Source organism: Centropristis striata, chromosome 6 (genome assembly GCF_030273125.1).
Source record: "Centropristis striata isolate RG_2023a ecotype Rhode Island chromosome 6, C.striata_1.0, whole genome shotgun sequence".
Lineage (NCBI taxonomy): Eukaryota > Metazoa > Chordata > Actinopteri > Perciformes > Serranidae > Centropristis > Centropristis striata.
In genome coordinates this window covers 17,491,909-17,516,108 of record NC_081522.1, presented here as the reverse complement: position 1 = coordinate 17,516,108, position 24,200 = coordinate 17,491,909, and the positions used below count along the sequence as shown (strand labels likewise).

The 24,200-nt window shown below is 40.4% G+C and overlaps 3 protein-coding genes across 3 annotated transcripts in view; 1 reads left to right on the top strand and 2 right to left on the bottom strand.

Annotated features, from left to right (window-relative positions):
* Positions 1–743: 743 nt before the first annotated feature.
* On the bottom strand, positions 744–4,608 carry si:ch211-256a21.4 (uncharacterized). The gene is made up of 4 exons (XM_059334416.1): positions 4,282–4,608; positions 3,923–4,124; positions 2,116–2,307; positions 744–1,731 (listed from the first exon to the last, which is right to left on the bottom strand). The coding sequence occupies exons 2-4, from the start codon at positions 4,110–4,112 to the stop codon at positions 1,406–1,408; spliced, it is 708 nt and encodes a 235-aa protein (XP_059190399.1). The 5' UTR covers positions 4,113–4,124; positions 4,282–4,608; the 3' UTR covers positions 744–1,405.
* A 452-nt stretch (positions 4,609–5,060) lies between these two features.
* Positions 5,061–14,338, bottom strand: accs (1-aminocyclopropane-1-carboxylate synthase homolog (Arabidopsis)(non-functional)). Its single transcript, XM_059334412.1, has 17 exons — positions 14,193–14,338; positions 13,392–13,857; positions 12,555–13,216; positions 11,702–12,465; positions 11,565–11,624; positions 11,418–11,488; positions 11,222–11,291; positions 9,914–9,980; positions 9,334–9,431; positions 9,064–9,141; positions 8,760–8,860; positions 8,187–8,276; positions 8,034–8,079; positions 7,766–7,907; positions 6,513–6,655; positions 6,241–6,394; positions 5,061–5,968 (listed from the first exon to the last, which is right to left on the bottom strand). Exons 3-17 carry the CDS (start codon positions 13,192–13,194, stop codon positions 5,550–5,552), a joined length of 2,943 nt encoding a protein of 980 aa, XP_059190395.1. The 5' UTR covers positions 13,195–13,216; positions 13,392–13,857; positions 14,193–14,338; the 3' UTR covers positions 5,061–5,549.
* Positions 14,339–14,359: 21 nt separating this feature from the next.
* Positions 14,360–24,200, top strand: part of furinb (furin (paired basic amino acid cleaving enzyme) b) — an 86,974-nt gene continuing 77,133 nt past the window's right edge. Inside the window, exons 1-2 of the mRNA XM_059334413.1 lie at positions 14,360–15,037; positions 23,388–23,667. Of these exons, the coding sequence (XP_059190396.1) occupies positions 23,491–23,667 (177 nt within the window). The 5' untranslated portion in view covers positions 14,360–15,037; positions 23,388–23,490. The remainder of the gene's footprint in view (positions 15,038–23,387; positions 23,668–24,200) is intronic.

Below are 24,200 nucleotides of genomic sequence, written 5' to 3'. Positions count from 1 at the left end.
ACAGGCAAAACTTTTTTTTTTTAAATGCACTGGTAAATTTTAAGATTTTTTGAACTATTCAGCTTTACCAACACATATTCTTTTAGACTAGTGGAAAAAACATCCAATTTTATCACACATTGCAGTAAAAGTTTTTATTATTATGGCTGTTGACAGTATTTTTTGATTTATGAAGTACTTAAAATAGATATCCAAGATTCTCTCTGTAAAAGCCTTTGGCTCTAATATCTCAACAAAATGTGCTGCCCACTGCTCCCAAGCATGGTGTGTTCACTGGTGTATCTAAAAAAAAAAGGATGGGTGAAATGCAATTTGAATTTCCCAGTTTTTTGGGACAAATAAGGGAATTTTAATCTTAATCTGAAATAAAACAAGGATTTTAAACCTGGCTGTAGCCAATGTTCAGACTTTTGTTCGAGACATTCGACACAAATTTGCACATATTAAACTGATATGATGGCGGGTTTGTGTATTTAAACATACAAAATCATAATGTTGCAATCGAAAAAAATAATTTTCTTAACGCAAGTAACTGAATAGAGAATTTACATTGTTATATCTATAGGTTTACATTTTAACCCTATCCACTTGTAATGGCTCCCCAGAAGGATGTAAACTTTGAAAACTTTTATTTTGCTGTGGAAGGGTGTGGACAGCACATGACCAGCATAATCAAACTAAGCTTTGTTAAACATTCCATCTGACAACTACTTGATAATAAAAAAAATAAGGGATCAGTGAAAAGGGGTACAACCACAGATATGTGTGCTATTTATTTCTCATCATCGTCATCAGCAAAAAGGGCAACTTGTTGTAGGAAAACAGCAAGGGAACACAGTTCATATTTGCCAATAATTAAGAAATCCCTATAAACCTTTAAAAAAAAATTGTGTTGAGTACTGTCAAAAGTGTCATATTGTTAACACTAGATGGCGCTATTTTAACATTCATGAACTACATTGCAGCTCCCACTCAAACTTTAACTTCGAGGTAGTAGTGAATATTTAATGAGTGTTTGGTTTACAATAATTCATCTGAAAACTTTGAAACTTAATCTTTGCCCAGGGGCAAATTTGAACAAAGCTTTATGACGAACACACATTGTCAGAGAAAAGTTGTCATTTGACATTCGGTGCCCAGTTTCCCAGCCAGTATCATTGATCTGTAGTTCATTCTGAAATCAACCTGGAAAATAACTTCCATGATCAGCTCTGGAAGCTGGAGCCTTCAGTCCATCTGGCTTTCAGGATTCAGACTTAATTCCTCTGGCAAACACTTAACTCCCAACACAGTTAATCAATATTCAGTCTGGTTGTAGATCTATAAAGCAGCGAGGAATTGCTGGTGTTTCATTGAGTCTGTGCGCAATAATGTGTAACTTACACATTCCCATTCATTTCCTCTGTCATGTCCTTATTTCAGAACCCCACTCAATGCTCCTGGGAGTCATGTTGCTTTTGCTGTTACCAGGAAAATAACTGTCGCTAAAAGAGCGTTTAGCGGCCCTAAGTTGAAAGGAAATCCGCCACGACTCCACAGCCTGCTCTAAGTCTGGCATGATGTCCGGAACAACAGCTTGCTCAGCTATAAAAACTGCCCCCTCCACGACCAACAGCAGGACCCAACCTAAAGCCCCCAGCCAATAGGAGGAGCCGAGGCTGGAGACGTCTTGATGGATTTCTTCCCGGTTCTGATATGTGAAGAGAGACCAGCTGAAGAGGAAGAAGAAACCTGTGGATAGAGGAGAAAAATGAGTCAAATCAAGTATCATGGAGAGGAAAAGAAAAAAGTCATTAAGGTCAATTATTACGTGCCTGGAGCTTTAGAAAAGAGTTTGTATGATAATGAACTGCAATTCCAAGGAAAGTAAAAAGTCTCTTAAAAACTGCTGCCCTGCAGGCTATGTAAATGAGAAGTACATAAAAGTATTTCTGGAGGTTGTGGGTTTGACATCAACTACACACTGCAAAAGGCTATTTGGAGGTTAATTGGAATTGAGGCTATTTTTACTGCTTTATTTGAAATGTATACATTATTTTAAAACTCCCCAAACAACAGCAGTGTAATTATTAATAAAGTCAAACACAAAAACATGTTGTTTTTCAGTGGTGGTACCTGTAGAGGCCATGGTGAGCAGCAGCAGTGTGGTGGGGTAGAGGGCCTGTCCTGCCATGAGCAGAGAGCGAGTGTTGGAGTAGGAGCGCACCGTCTCAGATGTCCAGCAGAGGGCAAACACCAGACACAGAGCCCCGGTGCTCACAGCCATGATGAAGGAGAGAACTCCAAACACTCTCTCTGCTTCCAGGGCTGTAGGATATACAGACAGTTAAAAATGGGAAAGGTAAAAAAGATTGATTGAACTTTAGTTTTTCACACTTCCTACTATAGCTTCTACTTTAAATAGGTCATACGATGAAGTGAAACGTGATGACACTCCTCATGAACGCCATAGCAACATGTCTCTGCCTACATGTGAAACCAGAAGAATAAAGTCAAGAGTTCATGTACTTTTTAGGGAGTTTTCATGTGTATATTAAGCTCACACTACACAACATTCATTCTGAAAGTGTGTTTGCATAGTAAATAAATGACACATTGGATTACAACAATCACTATCAGGGGACAATTTCTTTTTGTTCACTGTTATCAGCAGTTTCATGTACTTGTTGTTTTCCTAACAGCAACCCCAACTCACAGTTAAATAGCAGTTTAACTGACATTATTACAGCAAGATTTTTGCCTGTGACCCAGCAAATAATGACAAGAATCTTAACAGACAACAAAGAAAGTTTAACCCGACCTTTGACCTCTCTCCGAACCTAAATTATCTTATTTAGTTGTTGTTTCCTCCCCCAATAAATGAGTAATAATTGCAGTTGTTTCCCTTAATTTTATTGTGTTTTTTATGTAGTTATTGATTTATTCAAGATAAAAATGATAATGGGTATGATCAAATTTGTTGTCAAATACTGTTTTTAAAGTTGAAAAATTTGCTTGGACAACGCCTGTCTTTAACCCTTGTTGGAAGTGGATTAGCTTGCTGTATACCTGTGCCTACACGCAAAGCACGGGCTGAAGACTTTGTTACACAACGCTAGATTCATTCTGAAAGAGTGTAGCAACAATGTCAGTGTAATACCAATTATGCCATTTCTTTTAGTTAATAATGACAGGAAACAAGATACAGCTGACAAAAAACAGCTAACCAAGATTTCAGCACATTTGCCTCCAGCCAGCTGTGAAAGCTCAAGAAAAGAATGTACTTCTCTGGTACAGGAGCGAGCTCAAACTTGTTTACTACTGCTGAGAAGCTCCTCTGTAACCCGGTGTTTTTCCAAAAGCTCCTACTGATGTTGATCCCCTCTGGAGTAAAAAAAAGTCACCCTGAGGCTAATCTTTAGCTGCCTTATCAACACAGCACAGCAAAGATGTGTATGCCTAATTTAATATGCCTCATACATTTGTTATTTTATGGCAGTCAAACCTTTAACCTAGCCCTGAGTGACAGCTTTAAACACATGACACATTTGGTTTGTTTACTTCAGAAATAAATGGTATGTAAAAACGCTTTATAATAAGGTCCTTAATAACCATTAATTAACAAGTAATAAGACATTGTTCTCGCTTTAGATCCGGTAGTTGCAAAAAGCATAGTTAACTTATAGTTAACTTATAATAGATGAGTAATAAAGTACATTTTAATATCAATAAGCAAACAAAATAAGATTAATAGAGGCATGGCAAAGACATAATGGGTGGGTCATGGGTGTTTTTAATGCCATTATTAATACATATATAAGCTTATAAAGACACAATAATGTTAATAAGCATCTTGTAAGGACTTACACAGGCCTTATTACTTGTTAATTAATGGTTATTACAAGGATCTTAATATAAAGCGTTAACACAGTTTGTTGCTCACCGTTGAAGATGTAGCCATATTTACTTGTCTGGTCACTTGTAGTGTTATTCCACTCTGTCCAGAGTCCCCTGTCCTTCAGCCAGAACGGTGTGCACACTGCATAGCACACACACAGGCAGCCTACCAACCCCACACAGGACTGAGAAAACCTGAAACGACTGATGGAGTCCCCCAGCTCCAGCAACTTCATATTTCTAAAGCACTGAGGGAGAAAGAGGCAGTGGAAACAGAAGAGACAGGATGAAACAGATGTGCAATTAGAGTGGATTGAAATTGAGTAACAGAGCAAAAATCTGTCTGAAAACTAAACTTAAACTTAGTTTTCAGAAAGTGGAACTGCAGTTAAATTACTGTCTTACCTTCAGTTTTGTAGAGAACAAAAAGGTGTCAAGAAGAAAGCTGTTAGGTTAGTTTGTCTACAGGTACAGTAAAGTGTATCCTACAGGAACTGCTGCTACACAAACACTACTGAACAAACACTGTGAACACCCTCCTTGTACTGCTCAGGACCACAAGTCCTCACTCGCAAAAGCAAAGCCTTCAGTTACTCCGCCTCTGCTGTAATGGAAACTCCCCCAGCCTGTGGCTAAATTTCCCCGTGAATTCTCCACTGTGGCCCCCCACCTCACACTGTAGAGAAAGTGAAAGCAGCAACAACAGCCATTCAATATTTGAGGAAGCAGAAGTTTGTGTAGCTTATATCATGACAAGAAATAAGGAATAACTTAACAGAAAAAGGAAGTTCTCTGTTGCCAAAAATCCCTTCATACTTGAGAGAGAATCTGTAACAGCAATATAACACTCAGACATTTGCTTATGCCAAATGCAGAAAATGTGTGGGGGGTGTCAGCAGGTCATTATGCATGACAACGATTAAGGAAATCCCACTCTCGGTTTCTCACAGCGGGGCACCGTGTCATGTGGTTGATGGCGTTGATGTCTCTCCTCTTCGTCATACCACCGCCTTCGCTTGCCTTTGCTGCAATGGAATGGCGCCCACAGCCCACCCGGAGAAAGTGTTAAAGAAATGTCACGCTGAAATATCACAGGATAAAGTATTTAAAAATAAAAACATAAACATAAACTCAAGATGTCCTGTCAAATTCAAGTTAAGTCTAAATGAAACATTATGGTCAAATAAAGAATTAATGAATTCCTTTATTCACAGATCATTAACTTCATAGAAAGTACAATACATTCTCATACAATAAAGTGCATATGACCAAATAATAAGGATGTAAGGTTCAGATTCAAAGTATTAAGAATGACAGATTTGTTCATTTACATTTGGCATTCACTTAGAGTAAATAAGCATTCAGTCTTGATAATAAAATTTAAAAAACAAGGCCGTCTCCCGTAGCAGAGTAAAAATAAGGCCTTGAGGTGCAGATAGAAAAATAATCTGTCCTGTCCTTGCACCCTGGCCTTGCCTGCTTAACTTTTCCTCTTTTTCCTCTAGCCTGTTCTTAGCTAATCTTCCCTCTTAACTCAAAAACAGGCATCAGATTTGACCTCGTGTCAGGTGTTTGTGTCGAGCTTTTCACGATAAACGCAGGCACTAAGAAGGATGCTCAAGTGCTGCCTCTTGAAATTTGGCAGCTACAATTCGTGCCTGTTTATCCTAAGCTTACTTTCTGGCTCTTTGCAGCAGGGCCTTGAATACATCAAGAATCTCTGGGTCCTCCCCGGCAGACAGCTCTGGAGTGTTTTTCTCCAGCCAATCAGAGGAGTGGATCTGTTGCCTGAGCGTGCCAATCAGAGAGTCCAGGTTGTCTGCGGGCTTCGATGCTTGGCAGTCCAGCAACACGAACCCCTCAGCGGCCAGCGAGCCCGTGTCAGGAACAGGGCTATCCTTCTCCTTCAGCCGGTCGGATGACTTGCTCTGGGGTGATGATGTTGAGTTGACAACCGCGGCATTGTCTGAATCTGCGCTGTCTTCTTTCTCTGATTTTGTGCTCTCCTCACTGGCTTCTTTGATAGAGTGTGAATCAGGGCTGGAGCTTTTTTCTTCAATTTCTTTCAAGGCCTCCCTAAATCGCTTCAGGCCTGAAATAACAGAAAACAAGTCAGTAACTATTATCCAATCAATACCTAGTTTAAGATACAAAGAGGGAGATAAACTGAAAATCGCACAAACCACTCACTGAATAAAGAAAATAACAGATATGATCTAATCAATGTCTAGTTTAGGGCAGAAAATGGGAATTAGAGGGAAACCAAAGACACACAGTTTATGTTAAACATGAAAAAATGGAATAAACGTTTCAACATATAATAGAAAGACGGAGGGTAGCGGGCATATTACACGACAGACTGACCGAGCTGAAGGTGGTGCTCTGGGACTGCGAAGACAATGCGGAACCAGCCAGGGGAGGAGCAGGAGAAGGCCTGACCACAGCTCAACACCACCTTGCGTCTGATGAAAAACCTCCACAGAGACAGCTCCTCCTCAAACGACGACTCTCTGAGGTACTACAAAAATGGAGAGACAAGGCTGCTCATTGCAACAGAAGAAAAGTTTTTAAGAAGTAGTGAGAGCAGGAACTTAAATATCATCCCCAACATATTAGTGTGACCTTGATCCTGCTACCTTTCTGAGGTCAGCCCAGAGATACAGTGTAGCACGTCTGTCCAGATAGGGGACGCCCATACTCCGCAGCTCTGCTGTGATGTAACTGTGAGCGGCTTTCAGTCTGCACCTGTTCCCAGGCAGAAATTCCTCGTTGATCCACTCTACAACACAGGAGTACAAAGTGACAATAGCTATGTAGATTAAATATTTCACATCTTTGTGCAGCAGAGCCTCATGCTGTGCTCCTGTCATATCAGTCAGCTCGAAAAGGAAACAATATCTCTCAGAAGCCAGGAAACCACTACAAAGCCCATGTTTGAATTGTTGAAAAGCTTGCATCCAAAATAATTTGAATTTATGAATTTAAACTCAACCAAACAAACAGCTTGTTATGTACAAGGACAGCTGATTGTATTAGTTTGAATTACGACTGGTCTTTACCAAAAGGGGGTTGATGTGAGGATTATTTCTCAGGGGAAAATTGTTTCACAGAAAATTAAACACTGTATATATCAAGTAAAGTACAGTGCATTTAAAGTTTTCATTTTCAGGTTCAGCCTGCTACTAGAACTTCTGGGTCTTCCACACCTGCATTATTGGCATATCTGCACTGTTCCTGCAGCTGAAAAATGACTGCTACGCCACATTCTCCATTTTTACAGTGTAGCTGTACAGCTGTTTAAAGGCAGTTTCTGTGTCAGTGTCTGTGTCAGTAATTCAATTTAAAAAGTGGAAATAACACATTATATAGATCCATTACACACAGAATGAAACATTTCACGTCTGAATTTATTTAATTTCTTCTAATTATAATGATTATGGCTTACATTTAATGAAGACCTAAAAAATCAGTTTCTCAAAAAATGTGAATATTACAAAAGACCAATTTTAAAAAAGTATGTTTAATATGTAAATGTTGGCCTCTAAAAAGTATGTCCATCTATACGCACTCAATACTTGGTTGGGACTATTTGACTTGAACTACTGGAAATGGACTTTTCCATCATATTCTAATGTATTGAGATGCACCTGTAAAGGTGTGGGTAGTGCCCAAAAGAATGTGCCAAAATCCCCTGCAATATACCAACAGGAGAATATTTCAGGGTATTTTGGCAATTTCTTTTTCATTCTCAAACTTTTTTTGAGGAGTTTATACATACATACATACATACATCCATATTTGGGTATATGCATATATACATTTCTATCAATAAAACACATACAGTATCTCTGTTTAAATACATGTAGCTGTTTTAAACTTGGATCCATACCTCTGTCCTGTAGCAGCTGTGCTACCTGGTGCTGGGTGGTTCCAGGGATGCCGTGGAATGAGGCCAGCTGGGCCACAGCCTCCACAAGGTCTCTGTTCTCAGTGTACAGGGTGCCTATTCTGATTCCTGACATTGCAAAGTCCTAGAGACAACAAAAGGAAGCCAATTACAAAGAAGACGGAAAGCAAACACCCACTGAAGAAAAGCTGAGATTTCACTGTTCGGTCAGAAGTCTCACAGTCTCACACTCCTTCAGCACAGCACGTACCTTGCTCAACCCCCACATTACATGTGTCCTCTGTGGGTCAGGCAGCCTGAAAAAAGAGCACATCGTTAGCTGTTAAGAGACTGTCTGCAGCCACAGTTGCTATGATTAAGGGTCTAATAGAGTAATCATGCAGAGGTTAAGTTCATACAGTACCTGTCTGTACTGAGGACGCTGTGAAAGGCGACAGATTCATCAAACACCGTCAGCATGTACAGTTCATCTACGATAGTGTGGAGCTCATTTCTAAAGCAGGAAATAGCGGAGGGAAAGATAAATATGTTCAGTGTGACATTAATAAACCTTGGTTTTATCTTGTTAATGATTGTTTATGACATAGAAAATGCAACATAAATGTAAAATGGTCCCTTCAACGTCCTACGTCAGTGTAAAAGCACTGTGGTTTATGGTTACAACAGCTCAGTGCCTGCAAGTGACTGTGGAGGGAATTACTCTGGCAAGATCATTAAGAAAACAATAGATGATGCAGGAGACTCCTTGGCACATGGCTGCACTTGACAATATGCTGATGGTTAAGAGAGGTGATAAAACTCCATCAAGAGTGCTTGATATTCTACACACGGGACAGAGCTCTTGGGCCATAAAATCAAAGAATTCACACTAGGAACTGTACGCAGTGCATCGGCAATGTGCTTAAAGGAACTACAGGACTGTCGGGAGGATAACAGTGTTAGGCCACAGTGTGAGATAACAGTTGGGAAAACATGCCTTTTGGCAAACTCCATGAAGGCAATCATCTCTTCTGGGGTATAGATCTCAGCCAGAGGGTTGTGGGGGTTTATCAGTATAACACCTCGGATGGTCACACCCTGAAAGAGACGGAGAGTTCCTACATAAATATAAATGTGTCTTCACAGTCTTTAGAAATTAAGCTGAAAAACAAATCGCTGAGGAAAACAGAGCATCCAAGCAGTTTATATAAACTTTAGCAGAGTCTTTTTGGAGTGGTTCCGTCTTTCTCTACATATTCATTAAGGCTACGTTCTTAAATAAAGACGTATTAATGAATTACCTCTTTTTTAGCCCTTTTCAGACCTTCTTCCAGCTTGCTGACAGTAAGGTGGAACGGTCGACTGGCTTTGCCATCAACCTAAAAATATAAAATAATAAGAAAGCAGCATTCAAATTGGACAATACACCTTACTGTGTGAGATCACATGATGCAGTTGAATGCAATGTCCCTATAAATGTGAGTTATATTACAGTAAGTAGTAAGACACAATAAGAACATTTACACATGCACATAGTCAACACTGTAAGCAAACCAGGCTCTGAATCCTACCTCATCATCGAGAGGAACATGGAAGAGTTTCACATCACTGTAAAATTTTACATCCTCACTGATAGCACCGTAGAAAGGAGTAGGGATGAGAATGGCATCTACGACATGAAACACACAATGACCACATGGAAAACAAACACATAATTACTACTATTTGGGTTATTAGTGGACATTTCATTGCTAATTTAGCAGCAAATTCACAAATTAGTACAATTTGTGCGAATATGCCTGGCAAATTTAGATTAGCAAATGAATGGTTTAACATCAAAGTGGTCCAAGTTGGAAATAAATGGACAAATACAGGCTGCTTTCCAGGCTTATGATTTCCAAGGCAGTTATAAAGCAAAACAAATATACTACATTGCTTAAAACTGGGCCTTTCTTTGCAGTGGCACTAAAGAATAAGCAATTTGTGTAGCTGCCTAAATAAATAAAAGAATGAAAAAGTGTTGAGTTTAAATTATTATGCTACAACTTCCCCATTCTGTTATTGTTGTTCAATGATCATTTTTAATACAAAAAGGCCAAAAAACCCCAACAACTCCTCTTGTTATTGTGTGTATGTGCATTCTGAACCTACCTTTAGGGTCACAAATTACTGTAGCAATACACGAGAAGAGGGAAGCACAGCCATTCATCACCACAACCTGAATAAACACACATGCACAGGGTTATGAAAGACCCAATTAAGGCACAGAAGGAGGCCAGATAAATATGCTACAAATTCAACCACATACTAAAACAGCCTTTTATTACATCAGCAAATTAAGTTGGTTACCCACAAAAAAAATGCTGTTCTTTCAGTTCAGTTGCAGCATTTAACATACTTATAAGCATTACTGAGTTAATCAGATAAATTAATTGCATACACTGCTGCCTTCATTTCTAGAATGAATGGCTGGAGTTCTGCAGCAGCTGTATAAAACATTTGTTAAAAGACTTATTTGCCAGTACTTATATAATGTGATGGACATCTGTATCAGTCATGGGCATGGATGGATTATGAAACAATGGAACCCTGGGCAAACAAACACTGCCTTTAGAGTTGCTGAGCTTCTATTTGCTGTGGTTGTGTGTCTATTTGTAGTCATTATGCATTATGCAGTCATATGCTTTTTTGGTCTTTTTGTACTTATTTTTCACTGGTTGAATTGCCCCTTTTTGTCATAATTTTGCATTTCTTTGTCGTTGTTTTGTGTCTCTTTAAGGTCACTTATTTCTCTTTGTAGACATTTTATGTCCCTTTCAGTTGTTTTGAATCTTTTTGTGTCTCGTTGTAGTCATTGTATGTTTCTTTGTGGTCATTTTAAGTCTCTTCCTAGTTGGTACGTGCTGTTTCGAGTGACATTTTGTAGCTAAAGGCAAGGGGGGCCCTGGTCATGGGAAGAAAACATTCTTCAACAGAGTCGAAATTGCAACTACTCATTCTGATTTTATTTTAATTATTAATTCATTCATGTACAGGTAGAACTGTAGTGCTGTTGTGGTTCACGTGGCACAGTGCCAACTATCTACAGACATAAAAGACGTTAGACTTTATTGTCCCCAAGGGAAAAGGGCATATAAATGTGTTTAATATTAACCTCTGACACACTGTGGAGAAAAATAAAATGTTGCAGTCTAACAGAATGGAAACTGTCATCTGCACAGAGTGTGACTAATATAATGTTGTTTTCTTTTCCACCTCTGCTATTTATATGCTTTCCACAAACTCCATTGGGTTTTAACATATTACAAGGTAAAATGTATTGTCATTCCCTCCATGTACAATATCCAGTATCTCCCTATATTATATAGTATATTCAATTTACTGTCGCAGTTGTCCTACACAGCCTGCTCACATTACTTGTGTTACATTCAAGCATTCAAGGCAGTAATCTTCACTCACATTGTCAGCTTTCAGTGGGTTTGGAGAACAGCAGTAGTGAGTCAGGAACCTTGCAACCTCCTCTCTGAGGCTGAAAGAGAGCAAGATGGAAAGGTTATTAGAGGGATTTACTTTGAAAAGTCTTGTTAAAATCTACTTTACCACTGTATGAGCCACTTATCTACAATGAAAATGAAGGTCCACTTGAATCTCTTACAATGTGTGCCCCCTCCAGTCTCCATATTGCAACAAGGATGGTTCAACATGTAGCATGTCAGGCTTGGTCAGCTGTAGCACAAAGGACAATTCAATTCATTTGTGAATGCAGGCGGAATAATTTAGATATAACAGGATTAATGCTTACTCGTTTATGAAGAAGGTCACTGCATAGTTTGTTCTCACTGGTACCCAAGTTGATTATACCCTAGAAGTAAGAAAAAAGTCATTTTTTTTGCACTACCTGACAGCTGTAACTGATATTTATGCATGACACAGACTCACATCAGGGTTCTCTGTGTCATGGTGTTTGTCCCTTAGATATTGGGCATACCCCTCCTGGAGCATGCCTTGATGTTGTCGGATGCTGTTGCCACGGTTCGAAAGGTACACGCTAGGGGCAGGAGTTTCTGCACCTCTCGCTGTTGCCAAAACGTTGTGAGACATTTTGCAGGCCTTGACAGATGTAGGCGGTGTTGACTTTATTCTTTCCTGAACAGCCTGTGCAGTGGGAGCTTCTGAAGGCGGCTGAGATGAGGATGACGAGACAGAGGGAGCAGCTGTGGTCATCAGCGATGCTGACAGATGAGCTGGGGGTGAGAAGGAGGGGTCAGTGGGTGTTGTTGCAGCAGTCGGAGCGCCCTGTCTGACAGCAACCAGTGCCCCCGTGAGCATGCTGAACAGGCGGAGCTCGTGCTGGCGCTCCTGTTCTGCCCTCCTCTCCTCACGCTGTTCCCTGCGCTCCTCAGCCTGCAGCTCTCTGTCCAGCCGTGCCTCCTCCAGGGAGAGGAGGCGCTCCTCTGCTGACTGCTGCCAGTTCAGGAAGCTGACCAGGGCTTTATCCAGGCTCCTCTGACCCACGCACCGAGCACCCCCATGGCCCCATGATGTTTTGCCTCCCTGGCAGCGTTTCTTCTGTCTGCCAGAGGTTGGGTGATGAAAACTCTTCTTACTATTACTGGGCTGCTCAGATGTTCCCTGTGGAACGGGACCACCAACGGACTGGGTGGCAGCTGAAGCAGAACTGGCAATGTTCAGGTCACTAAAACCTGAGGATAAGAAAAAGAGAAATAACTTTTTATTCACTTTCACACCTAATGACAGTAATGGTGATAATAATAATATTTGAATTGGCAACCTGAAGGTGAGATTCTTGCATTTGTTGAGCCCTCTCCTTGGCCCAGAGAGTCCTCTGGCTCCAATAGAGACTGCCCATCAGTCTCCTGATCATCTCCAGATCCGTAGTACATCTCAGGGGGGGCTACGCCTGAATTCAGCATACTCTCCTCAACATCTTCACATTTAATATCCAGTGGGTCTCCAGGTTTTGGAGGCTGACCAAACAGAAACCCACCTGACGAAGCAGGACCAAAGGCGCTTGCTGGGACTCCTTGCAGGTATGCATCAGGCCCACTCGGGCTCTGAAACACCTGTTGAGCAATAACAGCTCCACCCAGGGAGGAGTAGGTAATAGCCGGTCTGTTCGCCAGCACCCTGTCCATCACATCATAGAACTTCCAGGACCTCATTTTGTGGTTGTCCTTAATGCGGCGGTACTCCAGCTTCATCTTTTTTATCTTCTCCCTGCACTGGTCGCCGGTCCGGTAGATGCCCTTTTCGCGCAAGATGTGGGCTATGCGGTCAAACACCCGCTGGTTCCGCAGTGAGCTCTCCAGTTCAATTTGGACCGACTCATCGGACCACAGCTGGAGCAGTTCCACTATCTCCGGGTCGGTCCAGTTGCTGCCTCGCTCATGCCTCCTGCCGCGAAAGTCCATCCTCAAAGTTGCAGGATGTATTCTGCAACACAAGATGATAGGAAGAAACATTAGCAGCCCGCCGTTACGTCTGTCACCCCAACTTCAGCAACACATAGAAACGACGGGGCTGAAAGTGTTCACATGTATTCTTAACGTGCATGTTTGCTTAAACAATAAATATATGCACGTTATTTTACCAAGTTGTGCTCTCTCACCGTAAATCACAGTGCAGCTCTTCCTTAACGGACTGTTGTGGAGTCACTCAGATGTGACATCCACGTAAGTCGACTTGTGTCACAGCTGGTTAACCCGGTTTGGACTGGTTTGGAATGGCAACGCTTTAAAGCGCTGCTAAGATATATAATTCTTTTTGAGAGCAAATTTGTCATAACTTGGCAAGACGGGGGATAGAGACGAGTACAGAAATATGTACATCCGGGTTCTGGCACATGCGTGCTGTCCTTATTCCGGGATAACTTTGGTTCGTGCTAAAGGGGGAGCTGCTGAAAGCGGGCTTGGTTTTACTCATACCATGCTGTAACGGGTGCATGGCATATCCGTGCAGAGTCAGGCTCTGTATTATGGCACCCTCTACTGTGCAAAGTGCTTTTTATCCATGGGTGTAAGTTGAATGGATATCCAGTAGATGGCGGTCACACACAGCGGTACACAGCTTGCTGTCTGGAAAACAAGGGCATGCGTTTTGTATACAAGCGTAGTCCAGAAATAATTTGTAACAATAAAATAACCATGCCGGCAGTTGAAATCAACGTATATCATTGTAGATTGTTGAATAATATATTACCAAATAAGCGTCGTTTTACCATTACAAAAGCAGTCATCGAGGTTTTGTCGTTACAGATAATTCCATGTACAACTGTATACTTTTACTGCAATATATCACGGATTTATAATTGAATATGATACAACGAATTGATTAATTACACCTCATTAAGAAGATGAACTGGTACCGTCGAATAAAAAGTGAATAAACGTGACTTTAGGGGGGTTATTACCTGCTTTGGGCTACATAAAATAAGTTATCCGCCCCTATCAGCGACCTCGGTGAATCAAATCGAGCATACGCTCGAGTCCAGTCGGCTCTAAACGTGACGTATTTCCTGGAGAAAAGGGTTTGTGGCAGTTTTGTTGTCATCTCCATCCAGTAGTGAGCCGTTATATATTGTATTGGCACGTAGCCCTTTATTCTCCATTTTTTTCTATCCGCGTATTTACTTTGCATGTGTGAATTAATTCCAGCATAGCGAAACAAGCCATGTGAAACTGAACTGAACCCGTTAGAAGAAATAACTGGGTGCGACGGTTGAAGTTAACTGGCAAAAAATTAACCATGGTGGTGGTCGTAAGTTGGTGGCGGCTAACAAGCAAGACTGGATAGTTGAATTCAGCACTTTTGGAGGAGAATGGGCGTGTTCGGGTCGCATTATTATTCATCTCCTGGACCAAGTGAAGGACGTACAGCCTCAGGTTAGATGTAAAGTTGAAAGTCAAGCCTCAGGAGAAAGGGGAGTCTCCGACCGGGAGCAAGAAGAAGAGAATGAGGAGGCACGACGTCTTCTTTCTTCTTGGCATCTTAGTTTTTGTCAAAGCCACGAGTTAAATGTGTTCAAAGCAGGGAGGGGAGCCGTGGCAGAGTGGGTGGGAACAATGGGAGAGGCTATTTTAGCATAAAGTCTCTGCCAGCGCTGCCGACAGCTCTCACCAGTCTTCCCAGTCAGGTAAATCCTTCCCCAGTGTGGGTAACAGGCTTTCTTCATCCAGCATAGGTGGACCTTTTTTGTTGTTGAAGGAGACATGACTTGACCAGCTCGCAGCGCTGCCTCTCTGAAGTTTATTGTTGGTAAGATAACGGCGTGTTTGTTTTGACTCTTGTTTTTACTGTGTAGTTTTTCTGCAGCATGTCTCACTTGACTCTGTTAATACTGATTTATGTTCTGCTTCCCTCCCTCATCTCAGTCTCTCTTGCACACTCTTGTGTTTTTCTCTTATTTATTCACCCTGGAGCCTTAATAGGCTAAACCCCTCAGCAAGTACTTTTATCTGTGTATGGTGGGGATTGCTGTAATATATTTCAGTTAGTTCAGCTTCTGAGGCAAGGCAGGGATTGTTTAGACTACGCTTTGTTCCTCTTCACACTGGCATCAGATATATGTGCCTGTTTTAAGAAAATCAAAGTGTGCTCAATTTGAACCAGCAAGCTGAAATACAAAACTTTAAGTGATCTAACTCTTCCCATCTTGTCCTCTGGTTAGCACTGTTATTTTCTACCTCAAGTGCAACTCCCACTGGGATCTCAACAAGGGAGGAAGTCAAGGTCACCAGCTATTGAGGCAAACAGCAAGGCTCCAGTCTTCCTCTTCTTGTGCTTACACTACCTCGTTGCATCAATGTTAAATCTTTTATGTGTCTTTGTTAGGCCTAAATCTTGCCGGGGCCAGTGAAGAGATCAAAGCTATTACAAGGCTTGGCCCTGCGTTATGTTTATATTGCTGGAGGAAGTCGGACTGAGTGGTTCTTACACACACTTTGCCCAAAACACCACCACTCCAGCTCTGTCGATTCATCCCCAGCGCTCGGTTTAACAATGCTGGTAATCCTTTAGTTGTGAGCTCTTAGGAGCACACATTTTTATAAGAAGCATAAAACAGGAATGCAGCGGAGGAGAAAGAAATAGGAAGACAAACTTGTCAACAATATAACTCATCTATAAACTAGGGCAGAGAGTGTTGTGGATGAGAGGAAATTTGACACAGGGAACAATGCCAAGATTCAGATGGCTGTTAAAAATTGGGTTGGATCTCTGTGTGGGACATTACTTACAGAATTGATTCTTTCTCCTGGACACATTGCTGCTGCCCTAGACAACATTTTATCAGGCTTTTCCATCTCCGTAGCTCGTAGGCAGTGGGAGTGAAGATGGATCAGGCTTTAGTGGTACTCAGTCACAGCGTTCCTTCTCACTTCAAAGTGTGTCTCCGATGATCTCCGTACAGCTCACTTCCAGCTGTGTACCCCTGTCCTGACAGAGCACAACATGCCTGTGCAATGCCTCTGGTTTTCCAATCACTCTCTAACTTGGAGCAATTTTCTCTCTCAGGAGAGGATGCTTGGCTGTCAGTGGTACTTCACAAATGCTGCAGTTCTCTCCTGTGCCTTGCTTTTCTATGAGAGGGCAGCCCAGAGCACATGGTGGGTGTTGATTTGGCTGGTGGGCAGCCTGAAATAGAGCTGGAGTGCTGCATGTGGTCTGTCACAGCTTTGTGTGCTTGTCATTACCAATGGAAATTGCCTGGTATAAGCCACATCAGAGTATCTTTTATTCTGTCACTTTATGTCCATTGTGCCTCCAGATAGTGATACTAATGTAGTGAAAGTTAACCGATTGCATATGCTGTTTGTTTGGGACAACTCATTAGCCTCTGCTGCTGTTCACTAAGCAGTTTCTCGGTTCGGTCAAGTCTTTTCCCAGGTTGCACACATTTTCCACATGGGTGAGAAAATGTAATTGGCAGCTTTCTGGTTTCAAGCCCAGTTCTTGTAGCCCTAACTTTTCACTACCAGCACTTTATAAGAGGTAGCTCTAGATCTGGGTTATACTAATAAAATAAAATATTATTATGTGGTTTACGTCAGTGCCATTTTATTGGTAATGTGTTGACATTATTGGTTCGACTGTTGGTATTTTAATCAGCAGTGGAAATTATGTCCAAGCAGATAGTAATTCATTAATCATTTCACTGGGCTACAACTAAGCAATACTGAGTTTCTGAGGCCAATACCAAGATGGATATTTGAGAGTGTTAAAAGAGCTGGCTGATGGACTTTTTTATTGGCAAAGATCCCTCAAATTTGGATTTTAAAGAGTTGTGACAAAGATGAATAATGAGGCCATATATTTTACAGTTGAGCAATAAGCTTTATTATCTAATGTGGCAGTAACCGTAAACACAAGATGGTAATGAATAGTAAACTTCAAATTAAATAATTGTGAATAGCTTTAAATGCATACAAGCATAAATACCAAATCCAAGGAATGTATTAGGCTATTGGCTGTATATCGTTATCAGACGATATTTATTTATTTATATTTGCCATATCAATTTTGTGCTGGTTAAATGTTGTGTGGTTATTCGTGGTTGGACTCAGAAAACAGAAGCCAGTATTTAAGCTGAGGATCCAGAGAAGAATCCACTGGCTGGACTCCGGCATGGCATAAGAGTGCAACAGGTGCTGTGATCACGTTTTTTTTCTGTGATCGGCTGTTCAGCTCTACATCTCACATCTTGCATGAGAGGAGAAATGGATTGAGCTGCAACAAGGCAGATATGCTTATATTTGTATATAAAAAAAATCAACCCATGCATCTCTCTTAGAAGTAGTCGACTGTAAGTTTGTGTTTATTTGAAACAAAAGAATATTGCATGCTGTAGGAAAAACACAGGGTGAAAACTGCTTCTATTTGTATTTATCATGTTTGCATTTTGATATGTTATTTTATACTTTTCTGTTGACATGTTTAATTATATTTAGTTTTTGCTTCACAAAAATAATCTTTTTTTGTAAGTATGTTTTTTTTTCTAAATGAGTAGGTAGGCGTGTGGCAAGCGTAGAGGGCTTTTGAAGCAGTTATTTTTTCTTTTTCTTTTTCTTTTTCCTTTGATATAAGGTTATATTATAAGTGTTTTGTATAATTGAATTTGTGCTCATTGAAAGATGCTGTAATGAAATGCTGAATGTCTTTAAAAGCATTCAGTGAGTTTTTTATAATGAGGATTCTTTTGTTCCCCTAGCACAAAGGGGAGAATTAATACCAAAAATAAATTAACAACAACAAAAAAAAACATGAGAATTTGTGCATCTCTACTAAATCTGCCAAAATCTGTCAGAACTGCCATAGACACAATAGAGTGCCGGTGGCTCTGACCATTTTATATTTTAAAATGAAATAAAAATTCAGATTCGCAAAATATCTTTTTTTTTTGTACTTTGAATGTGAATAAAGCCCTCAAATCCTATGAATTCCCCTGAATACACATAAATGAGCAGTGCTAGGCTAGTGCAACTAGATTATGGAACTTTTACTGTTTTATTTATTTTTATTTGATAAATATTATTAATAGGGCTGATGATTAATCAACATTTTACTGAAATCACAATGTGGACTTGTGCAATATCCAAATTGCAGGAAGGTGCAATATTTGTTAAAAGCAAAATATTTGTCAAAATACTGTTCTGATTAAGTATTATGGTGCTGCAGGGATGTCCCAGCCTATAAATCATGTTCTGAACACTGAAGAAAATAATTTTTGTTTGGAAGAGATCCTTGGGGAAAAAAAATCACACCAAGATCATTTTGATACATTTTTCAGTGAAAATTAGAAAAATGACACAAAAATCACTAAATCACAATTTCTTTTAGTATCATGTATCGTATTGCAATCGCAATCAGTCAAAATATTAAATATATATTATATATTATAAAACCAATTATTAATGTTTGTTAATTGACTAACCCCCTGTCATTTTGCAAAGGTGCCCCCCTGGGCAAATCAAGTTAAGTATCCCTGGTTTATATATCTATATTGTCTCATAAAGTGGTATTGTTTCCATATTGATATTACTGTATATCAAAATTCCCCACAGAGCTTGCTAGAGTTTTACTCAGTTTTCAGCGGTCTGGCTCTTCACATATCTAGAAAGCTAGTCTTCCTCAAAGCTGTAAAATATCCAGCGGTGCTCTGCACTATTCTGTTGCCCACAGGCTGAAATGATCATATCAAGACAGTAATGAATGCACAGTGCCGATGCATTGCTGATCCATCTCCCTCTCTTCTCTGCACAGTTGAATAGTGAGGGGGCGTCACAGGACAGGAATCACTCTATGCTTAGTTTGTGCATCACAGTCGTGTTCTGTTGTCCACTGAGCAGCTCCATCGCATCGGTCGGGGCTGAAGTGCACTCCTCAAGTGCACCTCAGGTCTCATTGCTGAGGCAGAGGGGAGCATTGCTCATTATGAATTTTCTAGACAGAATCTCTAAGCAAAATGTTGTGATAACAACTACCTGTTGTTGCTGCTGCTGCTGCTCTGTTCCATACTAGAGAAAGTGACAAACCAGGAATCAAAATTCTTACCATCCTTATTGCCACCAGATACTGAACTACATTTGGAGGTCTGTCAATAGCTTGAAACAGAAGGTGCAGAATTAATAATTCAAAGCTGTTGTGTTATTTTAGCATAGCACAGGTCACTTTTCCACCCCTGCATTTCCACCAGCTCACTTAACTCAAATGTGGTGCTAATCTTGAAAGAGGTTATGCAACTGAATTTCTATTTTCATTGTAGTTTAGATCCTAAAGTCTTAGGTTCTCCTGTGGTTTACAGGTTGAAGTTTCATCTCAGTTTCATGGCTTTGATGTATATTGTAAGAGTAAGCAGCCTCTTGTTAACTCCTCTCCAGGCTGTGTTTTGAGAGAAGGTGTTTTGGGCGTTGTGTTATTATGTGCTCGTTATTTTCCGCAATGCTGTGTGGGGGAGGGATCCCCCTCTTCCCTTTCCTTCTCTCTCTCCATCTATTCCTCCATCTCTCCTCCCTGTTGGTGACAGCAGACCCCCTGCTCCTGTTTTTGTGACTCCAGCATAGCATCTAATGAGCTCAGAAGAATTGCACCACGGGAAGAGTGACAGCCCCTGGTCATGTTTCCACCACCTCTCCTGCTGCTCTCCAATCACACCCACTCCTAAATGTATCTGTGAAGCCACAGATGTATTTAGTGAGCTTCTCCTCTTCGTGAATAGTATGCATAACTCCCTGGAAGCAGGGGATAATTGTTTGGGTAAAATGAAGGGCAAGGGCACCCTCTGTGCTGGTAAAAAGTTCTGATATGTTTCCCTGTTTTGGACAGGGGCTTTTTAGAAAGAAGTGAAAGTAGAAACAACAGCTTACCTGCATACTAATTTACCTCTTACATTTCAAATTGCCCACTGCCAAGCAACAAGCATACTTTCAATTAAAGTCCTTAAGAAAGAGACAGTGATTTGACAGAACCCATATTCACTGTGCAAAATCAATATGAAAGCACTTACTAAAAGAAGATTTTTTTTTAACATGATCCGAACTTGAGTAATGGTGACAAACCTCATCCCTGTTCCCTAAGAGTATGACTATGTGCTAGCATGATGTTAAGATATAATTGTACAATAAGATGTCATATCTTTGAACTGTTACCTAGTGACTGGACTGTCTGTGCTGCCATGTGCTGCTCTTTTCATTGCTTTCAGTTGTCATTATGCGCTATCTATTTCACCAGTACTGTTGTGTCGGGGTGAAGAGACTTGATGACGTGGTGAACTGCCACCTCCTGCAAAAAATAATCACCTTCTGGAATGCACTGTGAAAATACATAGTTCATTTCCTCACCTTTTATGCCTGTGAGAAGTCTAAACAAATTCAGGCACAGGCAGTGGAAAAATCTGCTCTACTGCAGGTTTGCCTTACTTTGCAGAAGACATACTTTAGGCTCCTATTGTTTTGCAAAAATCCATTAACAAGACTGAAAGTCTTCAGCCCTCCCTCGTAGCCCCCTAAAGCCCAAAATGTTCATCACACTCCAAAATGTGAAACTGTTTGACAGATTAAACACCACATGGATGATTTTGCTATAGCCTTAGGGGCTTGGGGATAAAAATGTTAATTTGTCCTGAGGGTGGCCATAGAGGACAGGCCACATGGTCATAAGAATACAAATGTTTATCTTTTTTTTATTTTTTGTTGGAGCCTAAAACTGCTGAGCAAAGATCATGACAATCTGCCTACCACTTCATGAGTCATCTTGTGAGTACTGCCAGAAGGACGTAAGGTCATTCTGTCAGGAGGAGCAAGAGATCTCAGCAGGTGCATTTTCCACTAATTATCAGAATAATAGCTAATCCAAATAGTTGGAAAAATAAAAACCTGTACTAATTATATAAATGTGAATGTGAAACTAGGGGTGTGCCATATCGTATCGTTCACGATAATATCGGTATATTTTTGTCATGGTTAAAAAAAAAATGCATATCATGATATTGGCAACATTCCTACTTCTTGATGTAGTGGCGTAAGGTTAACATTAGCTAACAATTAAAGTTGTTTTAATCACAAAAAACTACCTACTCTCTGTCGCTAAACACATGCAGCTTTCAAAATAAGAGCACAGTGTGTTAACAGAATCCACCATAGAACTTACAAGAAGACTGTCAAAATAAGATGCTTTAAATAAAACCTACAAGAACCTTTATTTTCCTTTACAAAATGTCATTAAAATATGCCCCCGGAACCCCTAAATGGTTATTTTTATTATTTTCTCATACATTTTTTTTTTATTTGGCAACTGTTGAGATTTGCACTTCACACTACATTTTAGATTTTTATTTATTTATACAGACTAAAAAAATAAATATTTTCTTTATCTTTTTAAGTATTTCGTAATATCGTCAAGAATATCGTTATTGCAAAAATAGCCTGAAATATCGTGATATTCTTTTATGGCCATATTGCCCACCCCTATGTGAAACGTTAATATAAATGTGGTTGATCAAACAACCTGTTGTGTTATGCAAGCACACTACATTTTAATGGGCAGGGTTATATCAAAACCTTTGTTTGATAATCCTATAATGATTTCATTTTCAGTCATTATGCTGGTAAATACATGAGATGTCTAAGAATAGTTTGTCGTATTATATACGTTTTTATACACTTTTCTGCTGATTGGGTAACACCTCTGACACTCACTGTTTCGAAGAAAATGTTGTTCAACCTGAAAACTCCACCATAATGGAGCAGAATGTTGAGATTGACTGTGCCCTTGGTTTCTGACGCCTGATTATGAATCCCACTGCTGCTCTCGCTGCCTTGTGTAGCAGCTCAATTGGATAAAGTCAGACATTGACCTTGAGTCATGGTTTCCGTCTATCTGTAAAGTTAGAATCTTTATTTAGAATTACATCAAGCTGGCTGAAAAAATCTAACTATTAATACAGCTATTGCCAGGTTGAAAAGGATATTGACTTGAACATCCTGCCGTAGCAGTAAGTAGAACAATCAGTCTATGTGCTCAGCTGTTTCCTCCCCACCCTACTTCCCTTTGTACCTGCTAAGAAGGTTTATATAGGAAATTCAATTTCTTTGAATTTTTAAACCTCCCAGAAAATCCAGCAGAAAGTCATAAGTGAACGCAACAGACTTAAATGTGTTCAATTCAAAAAACCTTAGATTGAACGCTCTAAGTAGCTCCTGTTTCTTTTCACATCAGTGTAGCAGGGATTGACTCACCGAATGGCACTTTGATGCTACGTTGGTGGGATCAGCAGTAGGACTGGACAGGTATTTAAACCTGCATCACCTTCCTCCTCTTCATCTTCCTTAGGATGGACTGATATACTTAGCCGATTCCCACACCCTATCATTTTTTCTTATCATTTTTCCCGACTTAGAGTCAGTTAACTCACCACAAAGCTTCCCGTTTTATGTGTGACTTATGGGTCTCCTTTCCTACGACTCAAAGAGCTTCAAATCAAAAGCCAGCCGAATGCCCCAGCTTCAAAATCCTTTTTCTTTTGAACATGTGCTCAAATGATGGTCCTTTTTTATCACGCTTGTTATTTTACTGTTCAATTAAAATATGTTCTTCAGTACTTTCTCATCCCTAATAAGCGGTTGGTTTGATTTAAATTTTGGAATATGCTTTAAAAAAAGGAGCCATTTCTGGGTGAGTGCTTAAATGTCCTCTCCCTCTGATGCCATGGACTGTCTATAGCTGCCACGACTAGCTGTGTAGTGGTTTGCTTGGAGCTTGTCTTGTATTGCAGCAACATGCCTACTGTATATCATTATCATACATTACCATTTCAGGTCTGAAAAAGATGAGGATTGAAAAATAATTCTGTTTCCAGCAGAACCCTTGTCTGTTTTGACTTAATATTTATGCTTTGCGCATTTATGAAGATGATTTTTTTCCTCCTGAGTTTGAAAGTGGACAGTGAGCTAAGTATGATGCATGATAAGGTCTGTGAGTGTGCTGTTTATTTTTGCTGCAGTTCTGGGTGTTTTCCTGAATGGTATATGCAGTAGGTAATTCCGGCCCAACAGTGACCCAGTTAAGAAGGCCATGTTTGTGTTTATAACCGGCTCTGTCCTCTCATCTCTAGGCCACTGTTCTACTTTGCTGCTGTAAGGTAGAGCAGCACCACTCTGCCTGGGAAGCAGTGACAGCTGGACGGATAGACTGCCCTGTGAAGTGTTCTCCTTTTCATGGATGCCAGGGTGGTCCTGCTGCACTTATGGACAGTCCTTGTCCTCCTGATAGCAGAGCTGAAGTGGATTGATGCTGCAGAGGTCTTCACTAACACTTGGGCTGTCCAGATCAATGGGGGGCCAGAGGAGGCCGACCGCATCGCCAGGGAACACGGTTTCATCAACCACGGCAATGTAAGTCCTGCTTGACCAACATGGTCTCACAGAAATCCGTGAAATAGCCACAGATTTCGCTTAACTCAAAATCCGTGGAATAGCCACGAAATCGCTCAAATTTCCGTGAAACTGACACGGATTTCGCTACAATGCAAGTTAATTACATAGTCATATCCCGTGGCTATTCCAACATGCAAAGTGATTATGTACATTCACTGAGTGAATATTTAGAAAATAAAACATGTATTTCTTGCTAGAAATGTGATCAAAATCCATTTTTATGCAGAAACTAAGTCAAAATATTGATTTTTCACTAAAAATGAGAGAACTGTCCGCCATGTTTTTTGTTCTGACCGCTGGGACCTTGAAAGTCACGTGTCTTGGAACAAACCAATAGCCACGGGATATGACTGTCATTAACTTGCATTGTAGCGAAATCCGTGTCAGTTTCACAGAAATTTGAGCGATTCCGTGGCTATTCCACGGATTTTGAGTTAAGCGAAATCCGTGGCTATTTCACGGATTTCTGTGAGACCAGGTTGGCTCGACAG